Source organism: Calypte anna, chromosome 9 (assembly GCF_003957555.1).
Source record: "Calypte anna isolate BGI_N300 chromosome 9, bCalAnn1_v1.p, whole genome shotgun sequence".
Classification (NCBI taxonomy): domain Eukaryota; kingdom Metazoa; phylum Chordata; class Aves; order Apodiformes; family Trochilidae; genus Calypte; species Calypte anna.
This window is the reverse complement of record NC_044255.1, coordinates 20,413,865-20,434,203: the sequence shown is the minus strand read 5'-3', so window position 1 is coordinate 20,434,203 and position 20,339 is coordinate 20,413,865. Positions and strand designations below refer to the sequence as shown.

The window sequence follows — 20,339 nt, the reverse complement described above, 5'->3', positions numbered from 1 at the left end:
GGGGGGGTGATGTGGGGGGCTGGCACTCGCCGGCGCGTCAGAGCAGACGTGGGCGCGCTGCCTTCGCGGGTGCGGAGCGGCCCCGGAGCTCTGCTGTGGGTCTGGCCAAGAGGCGCAAACCCCGGGCGGCTGCCGGCAGCATTCCCATCCCTGCCTGCATCAGCTATTAAACTTTTTTCTCCCTCCCTGCACAAGAAGGTTTCGTTCCCGCCGTTCTTTACTTGGATGCAGCGCCGGTCGAGCTCTCCCTGCCTGTACTGGGTCCGACTGGGGCTGCCCGCACCCCGCACCTTGCCCTCACCGCGCAGCAGCTGCGGGTCCCGCTTGTCGCTGGCTCTGAGGGCGATGGGGCACCCCGGGGAGCTGTGACTCCTGGGGGTTTTGGGTGCTTTAAGCTTTCTTTTCTCCCTGCCTATCAAATCGCTGCCGCTCAGGGCTGCGCAGTCCTAGCGGGGCACGTGGAGGGTGCAGAAATAACAGAAATGAGATTTCTGCAATTGCTGTCGCCTCGAGTTTCGGAGTTTTTTTGTTGGTTTTCTTTGTTGGTGGTGGTTTTTTTGATTTTTTTGTATCTTTTTCCTCTGCCCTTGAATCTTGGCAGGAGCCTACTAAGGCTCCAGTTAAGTGGCACTGCAGTGATCACCCCCTTCTGTATCACCTACCTACAATTAAATTTCGATTCAGCTCATTTCTGCTGCCTTACTCTCTGCCCTTTGCAGGCACATAGATTATAACCGTGTTTCCCCAGCTGCAGACTCCTACGTGGAGCTGAAGAATGATGTACTCAAGAAGAAATACGAGGGAAGCAGCACAAAGTGAGGTCAGGGACAGTCAAGTGACCCCCAGGGCACCGATAAAGAGAACATCTCTTCCTTCCTGCCAACTTGATCCCGCGAAGTGTCAGTGCGTGCTGTGGCACAGCCTTTTTCCACTCCTGTCTTTCTATCTAGAGGGGCTGCACCTCTTCCCTCTGCCCCATCTCTCAGGGCTCTGAATCCACCTCGGTGTCTGGTTTAATGCAGCTGAGACCCAGTTTTCTGCTGGTTTTCCAGGGTGCACTCACGTCGGTGTCTGTGTAGCCATCTGCCAGCACTGCTCCTTCCTGACTGCCGAGCTCTATTTAGGGACCAAGCAGAAGCGTGGTGTGACACACGGCTGGTGCTCTGCCTGTCCCCTCTGAGCTGCCTCTTTCCAACAAAAATTTACCTTTTTCCACTTTCTATGATAACACAAGCGTCAGCTCCTCCGTGCCCTAATTTAGGGGATAGATTCTTGCAGTGTAACTGGAGTTCAGTATTCACCATTCCAGCTCTTGACCCCCGAGATGGTTTTGTAGCAACTTTCTCAGTTGCTGAATTTTAGGGGGGGTGTGTGGGGGTGGCTATGCATTAATTGCTTTTGCAAAGAAGAAAGAGCCTAATGTGCTTCTCACTTTGTTTATCCAGCTGCCAATATCCTTGTTTTATGTGGTTTTGAAGAAGAATCATGGGTTCAGTGCCACCAACATACTGTTATTTCATATTGCAGTTTTGTGCCCCATCTAATTTAAATGACATTGCAGTGTATTATGGATTGTAACTTTTAAGCTGCCAGATGATTTTATTAGAATAATTTCACTCTCTCTTTTTTTTTTTTTTTCCCCTGATAAAATCTCAGACCAGTGGCATTAGCTGCAGGATGCTGATATTTTGCAGAGAACCTGGCCTGAAGCTTTAAATGTGGCTTTCCTGTGTAAAAATGATCCTCCAGATCCTTCATTCTCATTAAATTCTTCTGGGTTTTGCTGAGCTGTATCTTGTAACAAACGACCATTTCCCTTTCCCCAGAAAGAGAGAAGCCTTTTTTAACCCTTTTTTTTCTATTTTTCCAGGAAAAAAAGTCCTTTTTAAACTAATACTTGAACTGAGGTGTGTGTAGCAAAATCAAGTAGCTAAAAGTGAGATAGCACCAGATCTATACACTCTGGACAGCCTGAGTTTGTAATGCAACAAATGAACACTGAATTGATTGGGAGTTGGATGTGCCAAGTGATGAGCTACTTGGATGAGAAATGGCAATTGGGCTCAGCACCACTGATCCCCTTCTTGTTTAAAGGGGATCCTGACTCAAGGGCTTCTCTGGCTGCTTTTCTGTCATGGAGTCAGAGCTAGAAAAGAAGTCATCTGAGGGAGAAGAAAAGCAGCCCCAGTTTTCTGATTGCTTTGGGAACTACAGGTCAGATTTGGATGGGATATAAAAACTTAACTTTTTTGTTACAACCTTTGCACAGTAATGAGTTCCTGCCTCTGTATGCTGAAGGACAGTGGTGACAAAAGATAGGAGAGTTGTGAGAGAAGGTGGCTTTATGCTCCAGAAAGTTATCTACTTGCCCTTAGCTGCAAGAACAGGACTTTTATGTTGCCTTAACAACTGCAGAAAAGATTGAAGTCACTGATGGGATGAGAGCAAGGAAAAGAGGCAGAAGTAGAGTGGTTTTTATTCACAGCTTTATCCACTAATTGGATGTATGAACAAACCAGATATTAATAAATTAATTAAAAAGACAAAAAGCATTATAATTGTCATTTACCATTCATGGAACTCTTACAGTATTGGTGCTTCTCTTCAGCAGCATTAAGGCTGCAATGAGCCTTAATTGAGATACAGTAGAAGAGAGATTCTATTTATGGAGTTTTGACCTCTCTCCCCTATGTTCCATTCTTTCCATTTTCTTCTCATCCAATAAAGTTTTACTTCTTGTTTATATCATTGTTTGTTGTCATGGAAATGTCTGGAGGCTTTGAATATAGAATGATTATGGTTATATTGTGGAGGGATGAAGGAGGTGGAAAACAGACTTCAAGGGAGAGGTCTCCCATTTAAAAATTATGAACCCCCAACAATTTGCAGAAAAGCAAATGCAGGGTTTTCTTATTATGTCCAGGGGCAGAAGATGTTTTGAATCTTATTATAAATGTATTTTAGGAACAGAAGGCAGCATCTGGTGTATGCTTTCCAAGGTTATGATTTAGCATCTATGATCAGCGAGTGGCGCTGATGAAATAGTGGGAATCCAACTCAATAATGTAAAGCCATGAATGCTCAAATGACTTTCCAGTTGTTTAGCATCTGCAAACAGACTCCGAAATAATGTTAGTTCATTAATCAGCAAAGCTGTGCTCTAAGGTCACAAATTCAGAGGCTTCTAGGCTGAGTTTCTCACCCTGTTTCCACTCCCTCTGCCACTAGGTCCCACCCTGGGCAGCAGTGTCCCTCTTCTTTCAACTTGTTCATCACGTGGGGAGAGAAAGAACATGGCTCATCAGTCACAGGTATGTTTGGTCAGTGTTAAATGTACATGGAGTTTATTAAATAATGGATAGAATGAGAATAATAGGAGATATATCCTGCTGGTTTTGAAAACGACAGGACATTCTTTCATTCTTTCTAAATAAAGGCTGCAGGTTTTGACTCAGAGCTGTCCTGGCTTTGGATGGAGATGTTCACCTGACTTACTTATGTTTGCTAATATCCATTATGATTTGAGTTCTGCTAGTGCCAGAACATGCAGGATGGGATTGCATCCCTGTAATACTTTATTGTTGATACTTCTCATGTGAAATAACTTGGGAGTTATCTATCGGGGGTCATCACTTGGGATAACTGGGCTCAGCTCACCAGCAGATCTGCAGTTAATCCACTTTGTCTTCATTCAGTAGTTATATGTGCTAAATACCCATGATTTAGTACAAATGGAGAATAATGTGAGCTGGAGAGTTTACAGACAGAAATCAGAAGTATCAGTTTGTGCCTTTACTCTATTGTGTTTATATTGCTGGTTTCTGAAAGGCAGGATGAACAAATTTAAGTTCCCTAATGTTTGCTGATGCTACATTTTTCAGAAGAAATTAATAGAAATGTCTCTAGGTTTGGATTATGGATGTCTCAGGAGAAGGTGTGGTACACGCAGTGGTCAGGCAGTTAACTGGTCCCCTGGTGATGAGAGGAAAAAGATTTTTAACAGGTGACTTTGAACACAATTTCAGTTTGTTAATACAGAGAAAAGTTATGGAGAGGCAAACTTTGGATGATTCTGATGAAAATTGCTATAAACTTCCATGGAACTCTTAAAAAAAAAATAAAAACGAACAAAAAGAATCTGTGAAAATTGGATGAGCCCCAACAATTTCCTGCTCTATTTCCTATTTCCACTACTGAATGGCTGAAGGTGCCCTGGAGGAATGAATGACAACTTGTCTCCATGTGTTTATTTATTTTATGCTGCTCATTCCCTTCAGCCTTTTCTTAGACCCCAACATTTCGATGTACCCTGAAAACTAAAATGACGAATCTCAGAATCTTGGTGTCTGAATCAGGCTTTCTAACTCTTTGTGTGGAGTACAACAAATGCATCCCTGGTCCTCCTTGGACAGTAAATTCTGCTCCAATACGAACAGTAATAATTACATTAATTTATAAAGGGAGAGACACAGAAAATAGAAATCCATTTCTATGGATTATTGAAATGTACAATAAAAGTCAGCTGACATATCCTCTTTCCCATGGAAACACCAGAAAAGAGGGAACCCTCTGTTGAAAGCAAAGCAGGCTCTATGAAGGGAATAATTTCTTTTTAAAACCTGTGGGTATCCCTGCAACTTGGGGCTGCAGTGGCAGCTCCTCCCTGGCTGTGCCATACTGGTTCCAGTGGGGCTCAGTGTGGATGGGGAGAGCCCCAGAGAGAGCTGAGCCTTGAGGAATGCCCAGCTCTTCCAAATAGAAGTCAAACACAGACACTGGGTGAAATTCATTTAGGTTCTGAGTCCATTAGGGAGCCAAAGCAGCTTTTGTTAGTCCCATAGATGTGCAACACATAATGAAGAGGAGCTGAAGGAACTGGGGTTGTTTAGCCTGGAGCAAAGGAGGCTGAGGAGAGACCTTTTCACCCTCTGCAGCTACCTAAAGGGAGCTTGTTGGTCTTTTCTTCCAAGTGATGCAACAAGAAGAAATGGCCTCAAGCTGTGCCAGGGAGGTTTAGATTGGATATTAGGAAACATTTTTTTACTGAAAGGGTTGTTAGGCACTGGCTCAGGCTGCCCAGGGAAGTGGTGAAGCCACCCTGGCTGGAAGGATTTAATAGAGATGTAGATGTGGTGCTTGGGGACGTGGTTTAGTGGTGGTCTTGGCCATGTGCTAGGTTAGCAGTTGGATTTGATGATCTGAAAGGTCTTTTCCAACCCAAACAATCCAGGGATTTTTAAAACAGCAACACAGGGGTCTGCCAAGGCCCAAGGCAGTGAGAATAAAATGATGCTGAGAACTGCTAAGGGAATGCAATGGCAAAAAAAGATGAATAGAGGTGAAACAGCTCTTGGGGTGTGGGGGGTAGAACTAAGGCAGGGGCAATTCTGTTTCCTGACATGGTAGGTTACTGCTGCCCCAGATCCCTCTTCCACCTTAGGGCTGGGAGCCAGGGTAGGTGATGCTTTCATGTCTTGTTGGCTTTCCAGCATCCACTTGGGTTTCCTACCCCTTTTTTGGATGTTGCGAATTTTGGAAGTGGAGTGGGAAGACCAAACAGTATCCCATGTTTGCTTTGGGGGCAGGGAGTGCTGTTGTTTTTAGCATTGTGGCATCTCCAGTTTACTGCTGCTTTAAATCTGTGTAAATGGCCTTTGTCCCTACCAATTCAACAGAGTTTCTACTCTAGTTTGGCAATGGACAGGAATTAGATGTTTTCACACTAAATAGATTTCCCAGAGCTCAAGTAATTACCAAATCCCAGAACCATGAGGACTTTGAGGGGAGTGCTCAGGGTTTTGTAGTCTCTAACCATGAGATCACTTTTGGTGTTTTCTTCAGTGTGCTCCTTGCAGATGCTGCTCACCAACTAGGAGCAGGAAGCCTCATGTTGCACACAATGTCTTTGCTTTCCAAACCATTTTCCAAACCTATAGAATGGTTATGGTAACTGATCATTGCAACTGATACCACTTGATGTCAGATTAATTCAGACTGGGGTTTTGCTATGGAAGCCATAGGATGACACCAATAATCACTCTAAGACTAAATAACCATTTACTGAGACTTTTATACAAAACAAATGTAGAAAAATCATAACATTTGTAATGTTGCCACAACCTACAACTACAAATAAAAATTTGCTACATTTACCATTCAAGGAAAAATATTCAGGTACAAATGTACAGAGAAAAGTTGCTGTATTTTTCCAGTCATCTTCAAAGGTGTCCTTCCTGATGTTGCTTCATAGTCTCTCCCCAGGATAATATCTAGCAATCATGTCTTTGGATTAATCAGAAATAAAATGTGATTATTTGGTACAGTCCCTGCTGAGATATATTCTCCATGCAGAGACCAAAAGTATGTATGTTTAGGTAAGAAAGATAGATAATAACTGAGAACATTCCCAGGCATGGTGTTATACATTGAGAGCTGAGAAGATGAAGCAAAATAATCTGTGTACAGTTTGTCTCAGCATCAGCTGCAAATTTGCAGAGTTCCCATGGTTTCCTTCCAGTTGCTTCCAGCAGCCTCTGCAAATCAATTCTTAGCCATAGGAAGAGTTTTCTGGCTCTAAGCTGCCACCAGTAAATCCCAAATACTTCTTCACAGTTCTAATAAGTTTCCTTTCAAATAAGATCGTAAAATAGATTTCTAAAACAAAACCAAACCAAAACAAAAAAAACCCCACAAAACCCTCCAAACTTTTTAATACAATAAATTGCTAAAAAAAATCTTTAGACCCAACAACACGGTTAAATCCTGTGCTGGTGTCAAAGAGCTGAGTCAATTTGTAAGTAAATTCACCCACAGAGCAGGTATCCAGATGTGCAGAGAATGCTTTTGTCCTCCCGAGCCTTCTCAGGCAGGCAGAAAGTTTCTGAATTTAACACTGAAATCCAAAAGAAAACTGTAGAACAGACTATTCAAGAATGAGGCAAACCCAAGCAGTCCAGTGAACGATGAAGCATTTCACATAATTGATTAAAATAGTGAAAAAAACCAATAGTGGTTGAAACACTGGGAAAAAAGTGACCGTGGCACCATGGTGAAACAACAGGCTGAAGTTAAAACTCTATTTTATGCTTATGGCAGTGTGTTCCTTTGCTCTACCCTGACAAATGAAAGGTGTGGCTGAAATTCTTCTCTTGCTGCTCAAACACAGGTATTTCAGTGAAGCAACAGCTTTTCTGAATGGAGAAATAAATGCAGGGGCTCGTGGCTATTCATTTCTTCTTGTTGACAAAGTAGTAAGATGAATGATGCACATTTACTCCTGAGGCCCATGTGCAAGGGCTGTAGAGTGATTTAATTACCAGACCTGGAGGTTGATGAGAGGGTTCCCACGGCAACCTTAGTCCAGTAAAAAACAACCAGACAAGCAGACTTTCTCCTGGCATCATTCAGTTGATGTCAAGTAACATTTGCATAACATCTGTCTTCCTGTCCCTCAATTGTTTTCACTTTCACCTTTTTTTTTTCCCCCACTATTTTCCTTGAACCTGACCAAAATGTGTTCATGGTGCAAACTGGTGTCACACCCTTGAAAATGCTGTGGCTGTGCTGATATATGCTACTGCATGTATCTAGCCCACCCAGCTTATACTTGCCAATCTTTTTTTTCCTTTTTTTTTTTAATATAAATAGTTCTATTCATAAGAATTAAAAACCATTGTGGCCAGTACTTTTTTAAAAGTCATGTACTTAGAGAAAGCTACAAAAATTTTCCAATCATTCCTCAAAATCAAAATAGCATGACCCAAATTGCAGCTTTTGACCAAGTACAGATAGCTGCGTATGTCTTCCTTAAAATATCAATCATCAGGGTGTATTATTCTGCATTACATCCTACAAAACACAGACCAGTACAAATGAACATGGAACCACATCTTGCTTAATTTGTGACAAATGTCTAATAAGATTATTTACAAAAAAACACCTTTTTTTTCTGAATCAGGTACTTGCTGTCAACAAGTGTAACAGCAAGTATATTACTGAACCTACTGGAAGCCTGGTGAAATCTCAGCAGCCCAGTAATTAAGGAAATGAGCATTATCATAATGCACTGATCAAGAGACTGATTGATTGAAAAACCTCTTCTGTGCAATTTCAGCAGCTGTTTTTATGTACAATATCCTGATTTAAGACAGACTAATGTGTTTACTCAAGCCATGATCCTGAAAAATGCTTAGGCACATACTTAATTTCAAGCATGTGAATAGTCTGCGTGAGGCTGTTTCTGTGCTTGAAACTAATTAGGTGCTTAAGTGGATGGTTAGATGAGATGAAGATGTGTAGCTGGATTTTCTGACAGCCTTTCAGCTTTTGTATAACTCAAGACTGAAACAAAAGCTTCCAAAGTAATTCGACAGCAAGCTGGGAAGCAAAGGCTCTCTCCAAAAGCCTAAATATTCAGGACTGAGTCCCAGTGGAGACCACAAATAAAATGTGATGTCCACTCTCAAACTTCAGTAACCAGACCTGAAGCATCCTCCATCCCACTTGCCATGGCCAAGCTGGTGTGGAGCACATCCCTGGTGGTGAGTGCTTACCTGCCTGGAGTTCTGCCCCAAGGGATCACCTGTGGTGTGTGAAATCCATGGGGCTCTTGCCCACAGGAAGCTTCCCAGCTGGTGGGAGAGCATTTGGCAGGGCCAGAGCTTGTGCTGAGTGAGCTGAGAAAGGGGAGTTCTGGTTTTGTTGGCATTGCTGTGTTGCTCTCTTCTCCCCCCCTATTTATAGCATTTTAAGCTGATCCAGAGTAGGAAAACTGGGTCCTTTGGAGCATGATTTTCATCTTTTAAGCGACCATAAAGGCCCCAAAAAAACTTGCCTCTTTGTCCATGTCAACTATCTCACTATTACTGACAGAGACAAAAATCCTGTCTTCTCTTTTCAGCTGAAACACACCACCTTGGTAGACGGAATAAAGTCCATATTCTGCCTTTTTAGACCAGCAGCTTGTTCTTGCACTTTTCATGAGCAAAATGGGCTCTGGGTAGTTGGTGAGTTTGTAGACATACTGGACGAGTTGTTTGGGGTTCCTGATCTGTGCCAACAAATCTGAGCCCTCGTTCTCGTTTTCACGGAAACGGAAATAAGTCTGTGAGTAGATGTAATAAAAGCCTGTCTGGGGTATCACCAATTCTCCATTTCTCAGCTCCACGTTGTGAAGGAAAGAGTGGCCTTTCCTGGATGATTCCCAGTTGTTTATTTTTTGTCCACTCCCTCTTCTGGGTAAGGAATCTGCTTAGGAAAAAAAAAAAAAAAAAAAAAGATAAGATCTTAAATTAAAAGCCAGGTAGTGAAGCCAGGTGTCTGCTAGTCAGGGAGTCTGTCCTTTAACAAAAAACTAAGGAAATCTGCTCTTCTCAGAGGCTATTAGGTTCATTCTCAAAACAATGTGAAGATCCAGAAATAAGCTGTTTAGCTCTGCGGAAATTCACATGAACTACCTTGTTACTTAGTGACCAACTTAAAATATCAGTTTGTGCCCGACAGCCCACTTAAAATATCCATTTTGTCTGGTACCCTCCAAAGCTGCAGAAACCCTACCAAGCCTTTCATTAACATAGCCTGAATGTCAAGTCTCTTCTGTTTCTGTCTCACATTTCTAATAGGTCTGTCACCATAGCAGCTGGGCCTTACACAACTAACAGATGGAAATTAAAGGAAAGAGGAAAACTTAACATTGGGAAGAAGGGTTTGGGGTTTTTTCCCCTCATAATGAAGGTTCCAGAAAAAAAAGTTAGGGAGGTAATTGGAGGGACCAAGCTTTCTCCTTCTTTCTACAAGAATTAGCTGGAAAAAAAAACATTGTCTGGGACAAAATGACTTTTTAATGATTTGTTTCTCACTGTTAACTCAACGCAAGTATTAAAAAGTGAATGTAAGAAATAAAAGGAAAGAGGAAAACTTAACATTGGGAAGAAGAGTTTGGGATTTTTTTTTCCCCCCATAATGTGAGTTCCAGAAAAAAAAGTTAGGGAGGTGATTGGAGGGACCAGGCCTTCTTTATGCAGGAATTAGCTGAAAAAAACACCATTGTCTGGGACAAAATGACTTTTTTATGATTTGTTTCTCACTATTAACTCAATGCAAGTGTTAAAAAGTGAATGTAAGAAATTAAATGAAAACTTAACATTGGGAAGAAGGGTTTGGGGGTTTTTCCCCTCTCATAATGCATAATGAAGGTTCCAGAAAAAAGGTTAGGGAGGTAATTGGAGGGCCCAGGCCTTCTCCTTCTTTCTACAAGAATTAGATGAAAAAAAAACCATTGTCTGGAACAAAATGACTTTTTTATGATTTGTTTCTCACTGTTAACTCAATGCAAGTATTAAAAAGTGAATGTAAGAAATAAAAGGAAAGAGGAAAACTTAACATTGGGAAGAAGGGTTTGGGATTTTTTTTCCCCCATAATGAAGGTTCCAGAAAAAAGGTTAGGGAGGTGATTGGAGGGACCAGGCCTTCTTTATGCAAGAATTAGCTGGAAAAAAAAAACCATTGTCTGGGACAAAATGACTTTTTTATGATTTGTTTCTCAATGCAAGTATTAAAAAGTGAATGTAACCACAAGGTTAGCAGCAAGAGAGTAATTTCTGTGATTTTGGGTTTTTTTTGGCTGTTTTTAATAGTTTTTCCTTACTGCGTGGGGCCAGGGAACTCTTCCTGTTGCTGTTGCCCGTCAGATGCGCCGCGATCCTGTAGGGGGGACTGCGGGGCTGCTGCCCATCCGTGTGTGGCAGTGTCAGGGCTCTCTCAACTGGGGAAAGACCAGAAATGGAAACCTCATGTTAGAAGCAAAGATGTTAGAAAGCACATCTGGTAAACATATCTGTCCTGCTTGACCTGATATTAAGGGATATGTAAATCATGGGTTTTAATTGACTAAGTCACAGACTGAATGCTCTTCACTGCCTAATGAGACTCCAGCTGCTTTTTTGCTCTTGCTCTCCTTGAAATGCCCTTGCACAACTTTTTTTCTTCTTTTTCTCCTCCCCCCACCCCCGAATTGCCAGGAGACAACTTGAAATAACCCATAGTACCAAATATTCATAATCAATCTCCTTAAAGGTATTCCTATTTTTTCACTCCAGTTTCCACCTGGAGGTTGTAGTGCTTTGGCTCAACTTGTTTTAGAGCTGTAGGAGCTCTAAAAACTCCTTTATGTTTTTTAGACAACTCTGTGCAGAGCAGCTCAGTGCTGCTCGTTCCCAGGAGAGCAGACTGGCCCCAAATGGCCCCATAACACTCTAGGATTGAGGTCTAGAAGCCAAGTCCTCTGCATCCCCCTTGGTTACCTTGCTCTAACCACTTGACCATATTTCTGGCTCCTGAAAATTTGCCTTCTAGTAAGAAGTAATCAGGTTTTTTGATGACTTGCTGCCAGTACAAGACTTTAGTGTTTTCTGCACTTCTAAAATACTCCTTGAGTCACTATGCATCAAGTGCCAGTAGCAGCTCCTTTTTGCCAGCTAATAAAATTATTAGAATACCGTTGACTGCAGATATGTTTTCCTCAAAGCTCCTCGACATCATCTGATAACAAACACAAAGAAAAAAGAATTAGTTTATCATCAGAAATTCATAGGTGCAGGAAAAAGAAACTCCTTTCTCTAACAGCATAAAGTATGCTGGATACGATCAACAAGAAAACAAAAAAACCCCATATTAATTTCTTGTAAAAAAGGATTTCTAAATTTATAACTTTTATTCATTAAGCACATGGGAAAATATTTGCAAGACAGCCTCAACCATTTGGGCTTTTCTCAAATAAGGGATACAGAGTAAAAGCACCAGCTTGCATTTGCTGAATACCTGGCAGTGTGCACTGCCCTGGGATCTTAGTTCTGAGAAATTAAATTTCATTTATTTTTCCATCTCTACATATTTATATAGGATATCTTACTTTGTGCATGCAGTGTGCTGACTGATGAAGTTAATTTGGTTACCAATAGTAGTGTGGCTGCAGCAAGCTGATGCCTTGACATGATTTATTTATGTTACTAACCTGGGTCCTGGATTGCCACTTAGAGATGGGGTCTGCCTTGCCAAATTTCTATTTAGCTCCCTATCCATAGATCTATCTCTTTTATTATTACTGTTGTTATCATCATCATCATCCATTCTTATTGCTGGCAACCAAGCCACCTTTTTTGAGCAACTTGGAAGCTAGCAGGTATATTAAATGTGTAAATATCCACTAAATAAAACAATATTTTCTTTTTACAGAAGTTCAGGGCCTTTACTGACAGTACTTCCACCAAAGGAGACAAGACCTGAGAATACAAACAGAGGATCTGTTTTGGACTGCAAGATTTGTCTGGTGAGTTTCAGCCAGAAGTCGACTTTTATGAATGGGCATTTTTACATGCTGAAGATGGGATTTTGAAAACCAATGCAGAAGATTTTAGCCTCTCTGACTTTTCAGCCAGGCTTACTTTCTTCTCAGCAGCCAAAATTGTATATGTGGTGTCTAATCCATACAGGAGATGTTTTCTGAATGCTGAGCTGGGAAGGTGCTGTGCCTGCTTTTTCCTCCCAGCCTTACATTACCCAGCTCATGATTTGACCATTCCTCAGGCACCTTTTTTGTGTGTCCCCCCCCAGGCTACATCTCATCCAGAGAGGCAGTGACACCTCTGCTAGCCCTATGATCAGCATGCTCAGATAGAAAACAAGCTCAAGGTAAACAATTCTACCCAGAGGTATTTCAGACAAGCCAACCCATCACTGAAATTCACTTAGTAAAAACCTGATTGTCTTTGCTTATTTCCTGAACCTGGTGAAACCACTGTCAGAGGTTTATTTTGGCTTCAGTACCAGAGCTCTGCAGCTGAAGCTGTGGCTTGGCTATTGCTTTGCCATGGAACAATGTGAGAGTCCCACTTTATTCTGCTCTTAGGATTTTTTAAATTGCAATATCATCAAGCACTGTTAAGCAGGTCGGTTCCCAAATACCTTCTTAATTAACTTTCCCAGGTGCCACTTTACTTGCCAGCAGGGGTCAGCAGCTCTGTCTTGGCTTTCAATTAGATCCAGGTTCTGGACAAAATTTCCAATTTCCTCCCCGGTGAGACAAGCAATTCCACTCCTGGAGTATGTGTCCCGGAGCTGCAGCAGAAGGGAAAACCAGGATTTTTCACCTGTGATGTGCTGACAGATGTTCAGCTGTGGTATGGCATTAAACTCACTACTTTTTTTCTTTAAAGCATCTGTATGACTGTACCAGTTATGATTATAGAGACAGCACGAGCAATTAATTGCTTTTACAAATTTATTTAACTACGATGGCATACCCAATATGCAAAAATATACTTATATTATCTTCATGGACATAAATTTGGTATCCAGCATTTAACTAAATAAGCTTTGTGAAAATTCAAAACTCAAATCACTGATGTGAATTCTTTGGTTTCTCTTGTTCTGTGTTAAAAAACATTTCTTTTGCACAAAGGATTTTTCTTCACAAGTTACTGGGGATGAAATCAAATACCAGACTTTTAAAAGTATTTTCTATTCTGTTTTTCTCAGCCAATGCCATTCACAATCCAGGCTTGTACTGTCATATACAACCATGCCATCTCCTCCCTCTATCCAGTCTGGGATCTCTCCCTAAGTGACCTCATAGTCCAGAACAAACTCCAGAGAACAGAAATGACATTTGAGTTCAAACAAAGTTATATTGCTGACTGGCATGGGTAAAATATATTGTATGACTAGGTATTCTATATTCTATGACTAGAGGCTAAATTCTATAGCTATATTCTATATTCTGCATTCTATATAGAATATATTCTATATATAACATAGAAAAATATATATAGAAAATATGTATATAGAAAATATATATATATAAAATATATCTAATATTCTATATTATATATATTCTGTAGCCTCTAGTCATTGAAAAATCACATTTTTTTTCTGGTAAGGAGAAATGAGTTTGCAGAGAGTAGCAAAATTCCTGTTGACTCCAAGGGAATCTGACTTGGGGAGGTTTGTATCCCAGCAGAAAGTTCTTCCCAAGCTCTGCTTTGACCCAGGTAACTCCAGCTGGCGCTGTTGGTTCATGCACAGCACAAAAACTGTCCGGAACCTGGGAATTCCAGCAGAGATCAGCTCCTGTTTGCTTTGAATTCGGTTGCTGCTGCATCAGCTGTAAAAACTGGCAAGGTTTGTTGTGCCAGCAAAATGCTACAGGAACTTGGAAAACAGCAGCAATAGGCATGCAAAGCACACAGGAAGGCTGCTTTTAACATTTAAATGTCACCCTTCTTATGTTAAAGACGTGTGGTTTGGTTTGCTAAACAGAAATATTTATTCTACAAGTAGAAGTTTAGGCTGTAGTTAACACTGGGGTACTTAAAACAACAAATGGAGCCACCTCCCCCTTCCAGCCCAACTCTTTTCCTGCCTGTTGGAAAACAAGGTGTTTAGGAAAAGACTTCATTCACCCATACTGTTCTACAGGTCCTACAGCACCTTCAGTTTGCAGCAGCAGGCTTTACTGAGCTTCACCTAATACTTGAAATTAATCTGTACTCTGTGGGCATCAAAGTGAAATGGGGCCCCCAGTAGGAGTGTTTGTGAAGGTCCTTGATGAAGTGCAGTGATAGTCTTAAAACAGGTTTCTTGTTCCAAGAATCTACTTAAGTGATTAAAATGACATGCCTGTAAAGGTAAAAATGCAGTTGAAAACTACAGGCTCTGACAGATTTAACTATACTAGCAATGAGTTTTATTAAAAAACTATGCCAGCTGTTGAGATGTTACTGTTTATTCTCTCAGATCTGCTACAGCTTCACCTTTGAGCTTTGCCCTCCAGGCTGGAAGCAAGCAGTCCTGCACTTCTGCCATTTCCTTACCTGACCTAATTTTCTCCCAAACAGCTTTACTATCCTGGCATTGGAACAATATTTTAGGTGCATTTTGAAATCCTCAGGGAATGCAACTTTGTCTCAGCATGGTCCTGGAGGATTGGTATTTTTGTTTTCTGAGCAGAGAAAGCAAGGCATTGGGATGTTGTAAGACACTCAAATGAGGTTAAGCTGTAGGACTGAAGTGTTTGGAGACAGAAGTCCCACAGGAACATTTTCTTGTAAAGCTCCTCTCCTACTCTAGGAGTAGTGTGTGGACTACGTTTTCAAAACACAAGGAAATCCAAGGAAGTAACAAGGATATCCAGCCCTGTATCCTGAAGCAGATTGCACTTTATTGTGCTTCTGTCTCAGCACTTCCTGCCACAGCAAAACTCTTGAACAAATGGCCCTATTCTTAGTCCTACTCAGATTACTACAGCCCAAGAGAAAAAACCCCCTGATAATTATATATAATTTTTTTTTTGGTAAATATAAAAATATCTGCTGTCTGTGAAAGCACAGTGAGTTGGTGAAGGCACAGAAATGCTGATATTGTGAACAACAAGGGGGAAGACAAACAGGCAGACAAAAATCCCATTCTGTGTTTTAAGATTTACTCCACATGCACCATGTGGATGGTGGGGTAGCAGACTGTGTTTCCAGATAAGCTTTTCTTTAGTGTGCACCATATGGCACATGCAAGAATATGCATATAGGGTACCCCCTCTAGATCCAGCAACCTTACTTTGTAGCCCAGCAGAACTTAAGTTTTTCACACCAAATTCAGCTTCTTGTTCTTCAGAAGCAGCGAGTTGTCTTTTCCCCAGGTAGCATTAGATGTGGCTGTGTCCCAGGTGCATATATTTGAATAGAAGGAAGGGACAGATAAGTGTGGTTACTAATAATTTAGAAAGCAGGCTTGTCAGCAAAGGACTCTGAACTGCATGCTTTAAGAGCTGAGAATGTATTTAGGTATTCTTCTTCATTATCAGTATAATGTAGCCTGATAGCATAAAATTGACACTTTTTTTGTGACTCCCCTGTTTCTCCAAATATGGGACAGCCACAGCTATAATCTTTGTAGGAATATCTACTTTATACATTTCCAAACTATGAGTATTGGTTGATATTGTAGAACACTGTACACCCTTTAACATTTACATCACAGAAGACTTTGACATCTCAGAAGACTCCACCTATCAAATTTGCTGTGGAATAAACACACAGGTAATATAACTTTTACATTTATGCAATACTTCCTGAAGTTGTTTAACTACACTACTTACCTGTAGTTAGATTTACCTGTTTGCCAGGAAATGCAAGATACTGGGATAATGGATTTGGGCCCTTGCCCCATATCATAAGTAGTGGGGGTCAGTAAAAAGCATCACTGCACTCACAGCTGGGGTTAGCAGCTAAATGTGATTTTCTTAGCATGCAAACCACCTTTTGCAGGAAGAGGAAGGAGTTAAGCAGCTGTTAGCAGGCTCGGTGAAGGGGGCTGCAAGGAGGCAAAAGCATCTAGACTACACAAAGGGTATTTTACAAGTCACCCTGAGGAGTTCAGCGGTGTTTTCTGTCTGGGTTAAGTTCCTTGGGGATTAGTCACCTTCTTGCAACTATGTATTTTTGCTAGGGGAGGCACTCAGCTTTTGTCAGTCTTTTCCCCCGGTTATATGAACATCCAGCTGGCAGAGGTTGCTGCTGTTGTCCCCCCGAACGCTACCGAGGTTTTTGCAGCGCTACTGGAGCCACGCAATGTGATGAGGCGGCAGCTTGGGCTCCATCAAGCACTTTTGGTACTTCCCTGCCAAACAGCGCAACTTTGTTGTGTTTGGGTTTTTTTTTCCGTCGTTGTTGTTGGTTTTTAAAAACTTTTTAGCCGTCCTTGCCTCGCACACGCCCCAGGGCTCAGTGGAAGCCCCGAATAAAAGGAGCAGGCAGGCAGCAAGCTCAGCTCTTTGTTTGGGGAACACGGGGGGCGGCTCCGCTCCCGCACTGGCACCGCTCGGCTGCCTCCAGCCCCCCCCACCGGACCGGACCGTACCGTACCGCACCGCACCGCCCGAACCTGCGGCCGCTCCTACGGGGAGCAGGGGTAGTCCCCACCTGGGCTTCATCCTGTTCTCAAAAAAACCCAAAAAAACAACAACAAAAAAACAACAAAAAATCCAAACAAACAAACAAAAAAACCACCGAAACAAAAAACCCAAAAACCTTAAAAAGAACCTGGAGAAAATGGGAGGAGAGCGCGGGGTCCCCCCGGTTGCCTCGGCCCCACCAACCTGTTTGAGCTCGTTGGTGAAGTAGAGGTAGGTGACGGCCACACAGACGGACTGCAGGAGCACTGCGGTCACCAGCACAGCTCCGCAGGTCTGCCCGGGGCTGGGGCCGCCCGCCGTAAGCATCATGGCCGGGCAGGGCTGGCCCGGGCCAGCTCCGCTCTCCTCGCTCGGGAAGCTTAGCCCTGCAGCGGGGAGAAGCGGGCCGGGCCGGGCCGGGCCAAGCTGGGGGCTCACCCGCCGCTGTCCCGCGTTGAACTGCTGCCCCGGCTGCCTGACCGCCCGCCGCACACCCCTCCCCGGTGCCGTCCCACTTCTTCCCGGCTGCCCGCCCGCCCGCTGCCTGCCCACTAGACGGCCCGCCCCGGTCTCTCCCCCCCCACACCGGGCAGTGAGGGAGTGGGATGGACCCGCACTGGTGGGGGTCTTGCCAGAGGTCACCAGCTCCACACCCCCTCTTGCTCCCCTGCACCCCCCCGCGATGAAGTGTGGGGGGGTAATTTCTCAGAGTGTTTCTGAGCCACTTTTCTGAGCCGTCGCCACTAGGGCATGGGAGAAATGTGCTTTTTAAAAGCAGAGGTTAATGCTGTGCTTAAGAAGCGCCGAGTTTTCTGACTCCAGTCTATGTTTTTCTTCTCTGCAGATGGTGGAGCGTGGAAAGGTGCCCGTGGGCTGGGAAGCGGTGCTTGTGTCCTGAGCTCCAGTGCTGGCCCTGCAGCTTCACAGCTTCTTCTTGGTCATAACACACTTCATGTCATGATGCATGGACACCAGGTACATTCTGGGCTTTCTTCATCTGAAGCCACACTTCTGGGCTCGGTTGGTTTTCAAACGTGTAAACCAGGCTCCAAACTGTTATGCCCAGGTGGAAGTTTTTCCAAGGCTTAAGATGAGTCCATTGACTTTCCCTGGGGTTTTTGTACCTTCTCATCCCAGACTGCAGAGGATAAGTAACTTCGTTGTTACCTGTAGGTAATACACACTCAGCAGAAGCAGCACCAGTGCAGCCACGGAAAGTAGGGATTTCAAATTCAAGTGTGGATTTGAGTCAACTCCTTCACACCATAGGAGGGGGTCAGAGGGAAATTTCAGGTCCTGACCATCCATAACCTGCAGGTCAGGATGCAGTGGGGAGTTCTCTGTACAGGGCAAAGCTAAAACTCTTCATCCCTCCTGACTGTAGAGAAGATCTTTAGAAGCTGCAACTCTATTGTATTCAAGCATTTACATGGAAATTGTTGGGGTTTTTTTCCAACACAGTGTAGCAAAATGATCCCCAAGTCCCTGTTCAGTGTGGCAGCAGGCAGTTTGTTTGTCTGGGTCTTTGTAACATTCAATCTGTGTGCCAAAGCAGTTCAAATCTCTGTAATTCCAACATATAAACCAGCTGGGGAGGATTAACATTTTCTTGCAAGTGAGCTCATGGTCTCCTATGACTATTCAGCAAAATAAATGTGAGATTTTGGGCTCCTGCTTTGTAGCATCCCTGTGCCTTTCTGAGCAGGGCTAGCAGGACTCTTGATCACTTTTATTTAATGCAAAGAAGCTCTGCATCATCAGCAGGAGTTTCTTATGCTTTGTAGTGCATGCATCAAAGAATCTTACAAAAACCCCTGCCTCTCTCCTACTTTATTTATCCTGGTTCATAAACTCATTAAAAATTTCATCAGGGGGAGCCATGCGAAGAGTCACTCAAAAAGTGATAAAACTTGGAGGAACAGGAGAGAGCTTGGGCAGATTTGGTTTGCAAATGTTCAGTGTGGTCTTGCCTCATTTGAAGGAAACAAACTTTTTTTCAATAGTTCCTTTAAAAAAGAATAGAAATGAAAGTGAAAGGAAGCCCATAGCACTATGAAGCACTCTTGTTAGTGTTCACGTTTAGGCGTTGGTCTTTATTGTATTTTTCTGGCTTCTTCCCAGATTTCTCCCCAACCTATTATTTGCAACAGGACCATTTTTGTGGGAAAATTCAGGAAAAAGATTTTCTTAAAAACCTTTACTGAGCTTGTAGATGTGTTCCACACATGGTTCATGTCCTTCTGACCCATCATTTGAAATCCTCCATGGATATTCCCTATGTCTCTGACTTGATACTTGTTTGGTTTCTGCCAGTGTCGTAGGGCAAAATTAATGAAATGTGTTGTGAAAAGAACAATGGAAAAAACAAGGAAAAAATTCCACTGATCTCTCCCTCTTTCAAAAAAGATCATGTTATATTTTGTTCTGAAGTTTCCAGGTCTTAAGATATCACTGTACAATGATAAAATGTTTATGGGTTTTCACACTGCCATAGGATGAGAGTATTATAGAGTACATTGAAGAATCTTTGCAACTTTGGTTACTTTTCCACAGTCAGTTTTTGTCTCTAGGAAGTGTAAGTTTACACAAATAATTTTTTTCAAGGGTTTTGAGAGTGTAAATTTACCATTTTTATGACATTTTTACCCCAGTGAAATGGTGAAGTCTTGGTAGTGGTGAGAGGGAATGTCATTAGTGCCCATTTACACAAAACCAGATTCTCTGTATTTGTACAGTGCTGGACTGAAGCAGCTTCCCAGAAAAACCTTCCTGGTTCCTTCATCCTATTAAAGACTACTCAGTGAATCATTTAATTGGAGATAAACCTTAATCTGTCCTTTGACTGAGGACCTCTGTTCCTCGGTGTGTCAAGGAAACACCTGGCTGTGGGCCAGTTATACTTCTCCCTCAGCAGTGTGACCAGTAGGAATCTGTAATGACTCTGAAAATGTATAAAAAATGAAAGGAAAAATGTCTTGGAAAATGTCCCTGGTTTTCTTTCCTCACAGATCGCAGTGATGGAAGTGATGAAGATGTTTTCAGAGGAGGACAGAGGTTGACATGGATTTATAGGTACACTCATCCCAGGGATGCAGATGGGTTTTCTCCCTGCCAGCCCTGGCACAGCAGGGTTGGACTTGTTTCCCAAATGAGAGAAAGCAGAATTGACTTTCTGGTATGCAGCAGTTCTTGACATTGATTTCTCTGCTGAGCAGCAAAGGAGGTTGTGCTTTTCATCACAGGATGGAGTTGTTGTGCTGTAGTTGCAGAGAGGGCATTTAGCCCTTCTGGGGAGGAGAGAAGCTTCAGGCTGTGCTTTCTGGCTGTAGCTTTCCACCTCGGGGGAGCAGGGCTCAAATTGAGCTTTTTGTCACCTAAAATGATCACCCCTTTAAGT

The 20,339-nt window shown here is 42.7% G+C and overlaps 1 protein-coding gene across 3 annotated transcripts; it reads right to left on the bottom strand.

Annotated features, from left to right (window-relative positions):
- Window positions 1-6,066: 6,066 nt before the first annotated feature.
- On the bottom strand, window positions 6,067-17,399 carry TNFSF10 (TNF superfamily member 10). Of its 3 annotated transcripts, none has more exons than XM_030456452.1 (5): window positions 17,147-17,399; window positions 12,961-13,113; window positions 11,496-11,538; window positions 10,646-10,762; window positions 6,067-9,249 (listed from the first exon to the last, which is right to left on the bottom strand). In XM_030456452.1, the coding sequence occupies exons 1-5, from the start codon at window positions 17,270-17,272 to the stop codon at window positions 8,801-8,803; spliced, it is 888 nt and encodes a 295-aa protein (XP_030312312.1). In that variant the 5' UTR covers window positions 17,273-17,399; the 3' UTR covers window positions 6,067-8,800. The 3 variants fall into 3 exon arrangements, with proteins under 3 accessions (XP_030312312.1, XP_030312313.1, XP_030312314.1); XM_030456453.1 differs by having other exon boundaries at window positions 6,067-9,246; XM_030456454.1 differs by lacking the exon at window positions 12,961-13,113.
- Between the last annotated feature and the right edge of the window lie 2,940 nt (window positions 17,400-20,339).

Bases quoted from the DNA above. Each gene is read 5' to 3' on its own strand.
- TNFSF10 (XM_030456452.1), bottom strand. From the start codon at position 17,272: ATGATGCTTACGGCGGGCGGCCCCAGCCCCGGGCAGACCTGCGGAGCT. The intron at 11,539-12,960 runs GTATTTGGGAAC...GTTTGTTATCAG, and splicing joins TGGGAAAGTTAATTAAGAAG to ATGATGTCGAGGAGCTTTGA. The intron at 10,763-11,495 runs GTATTCTAATAA...GTCTTTCCCCAG, and splicing joins AAACATATCTGCAGTCAACG to TTGAGAGAGCCCTGACACTG.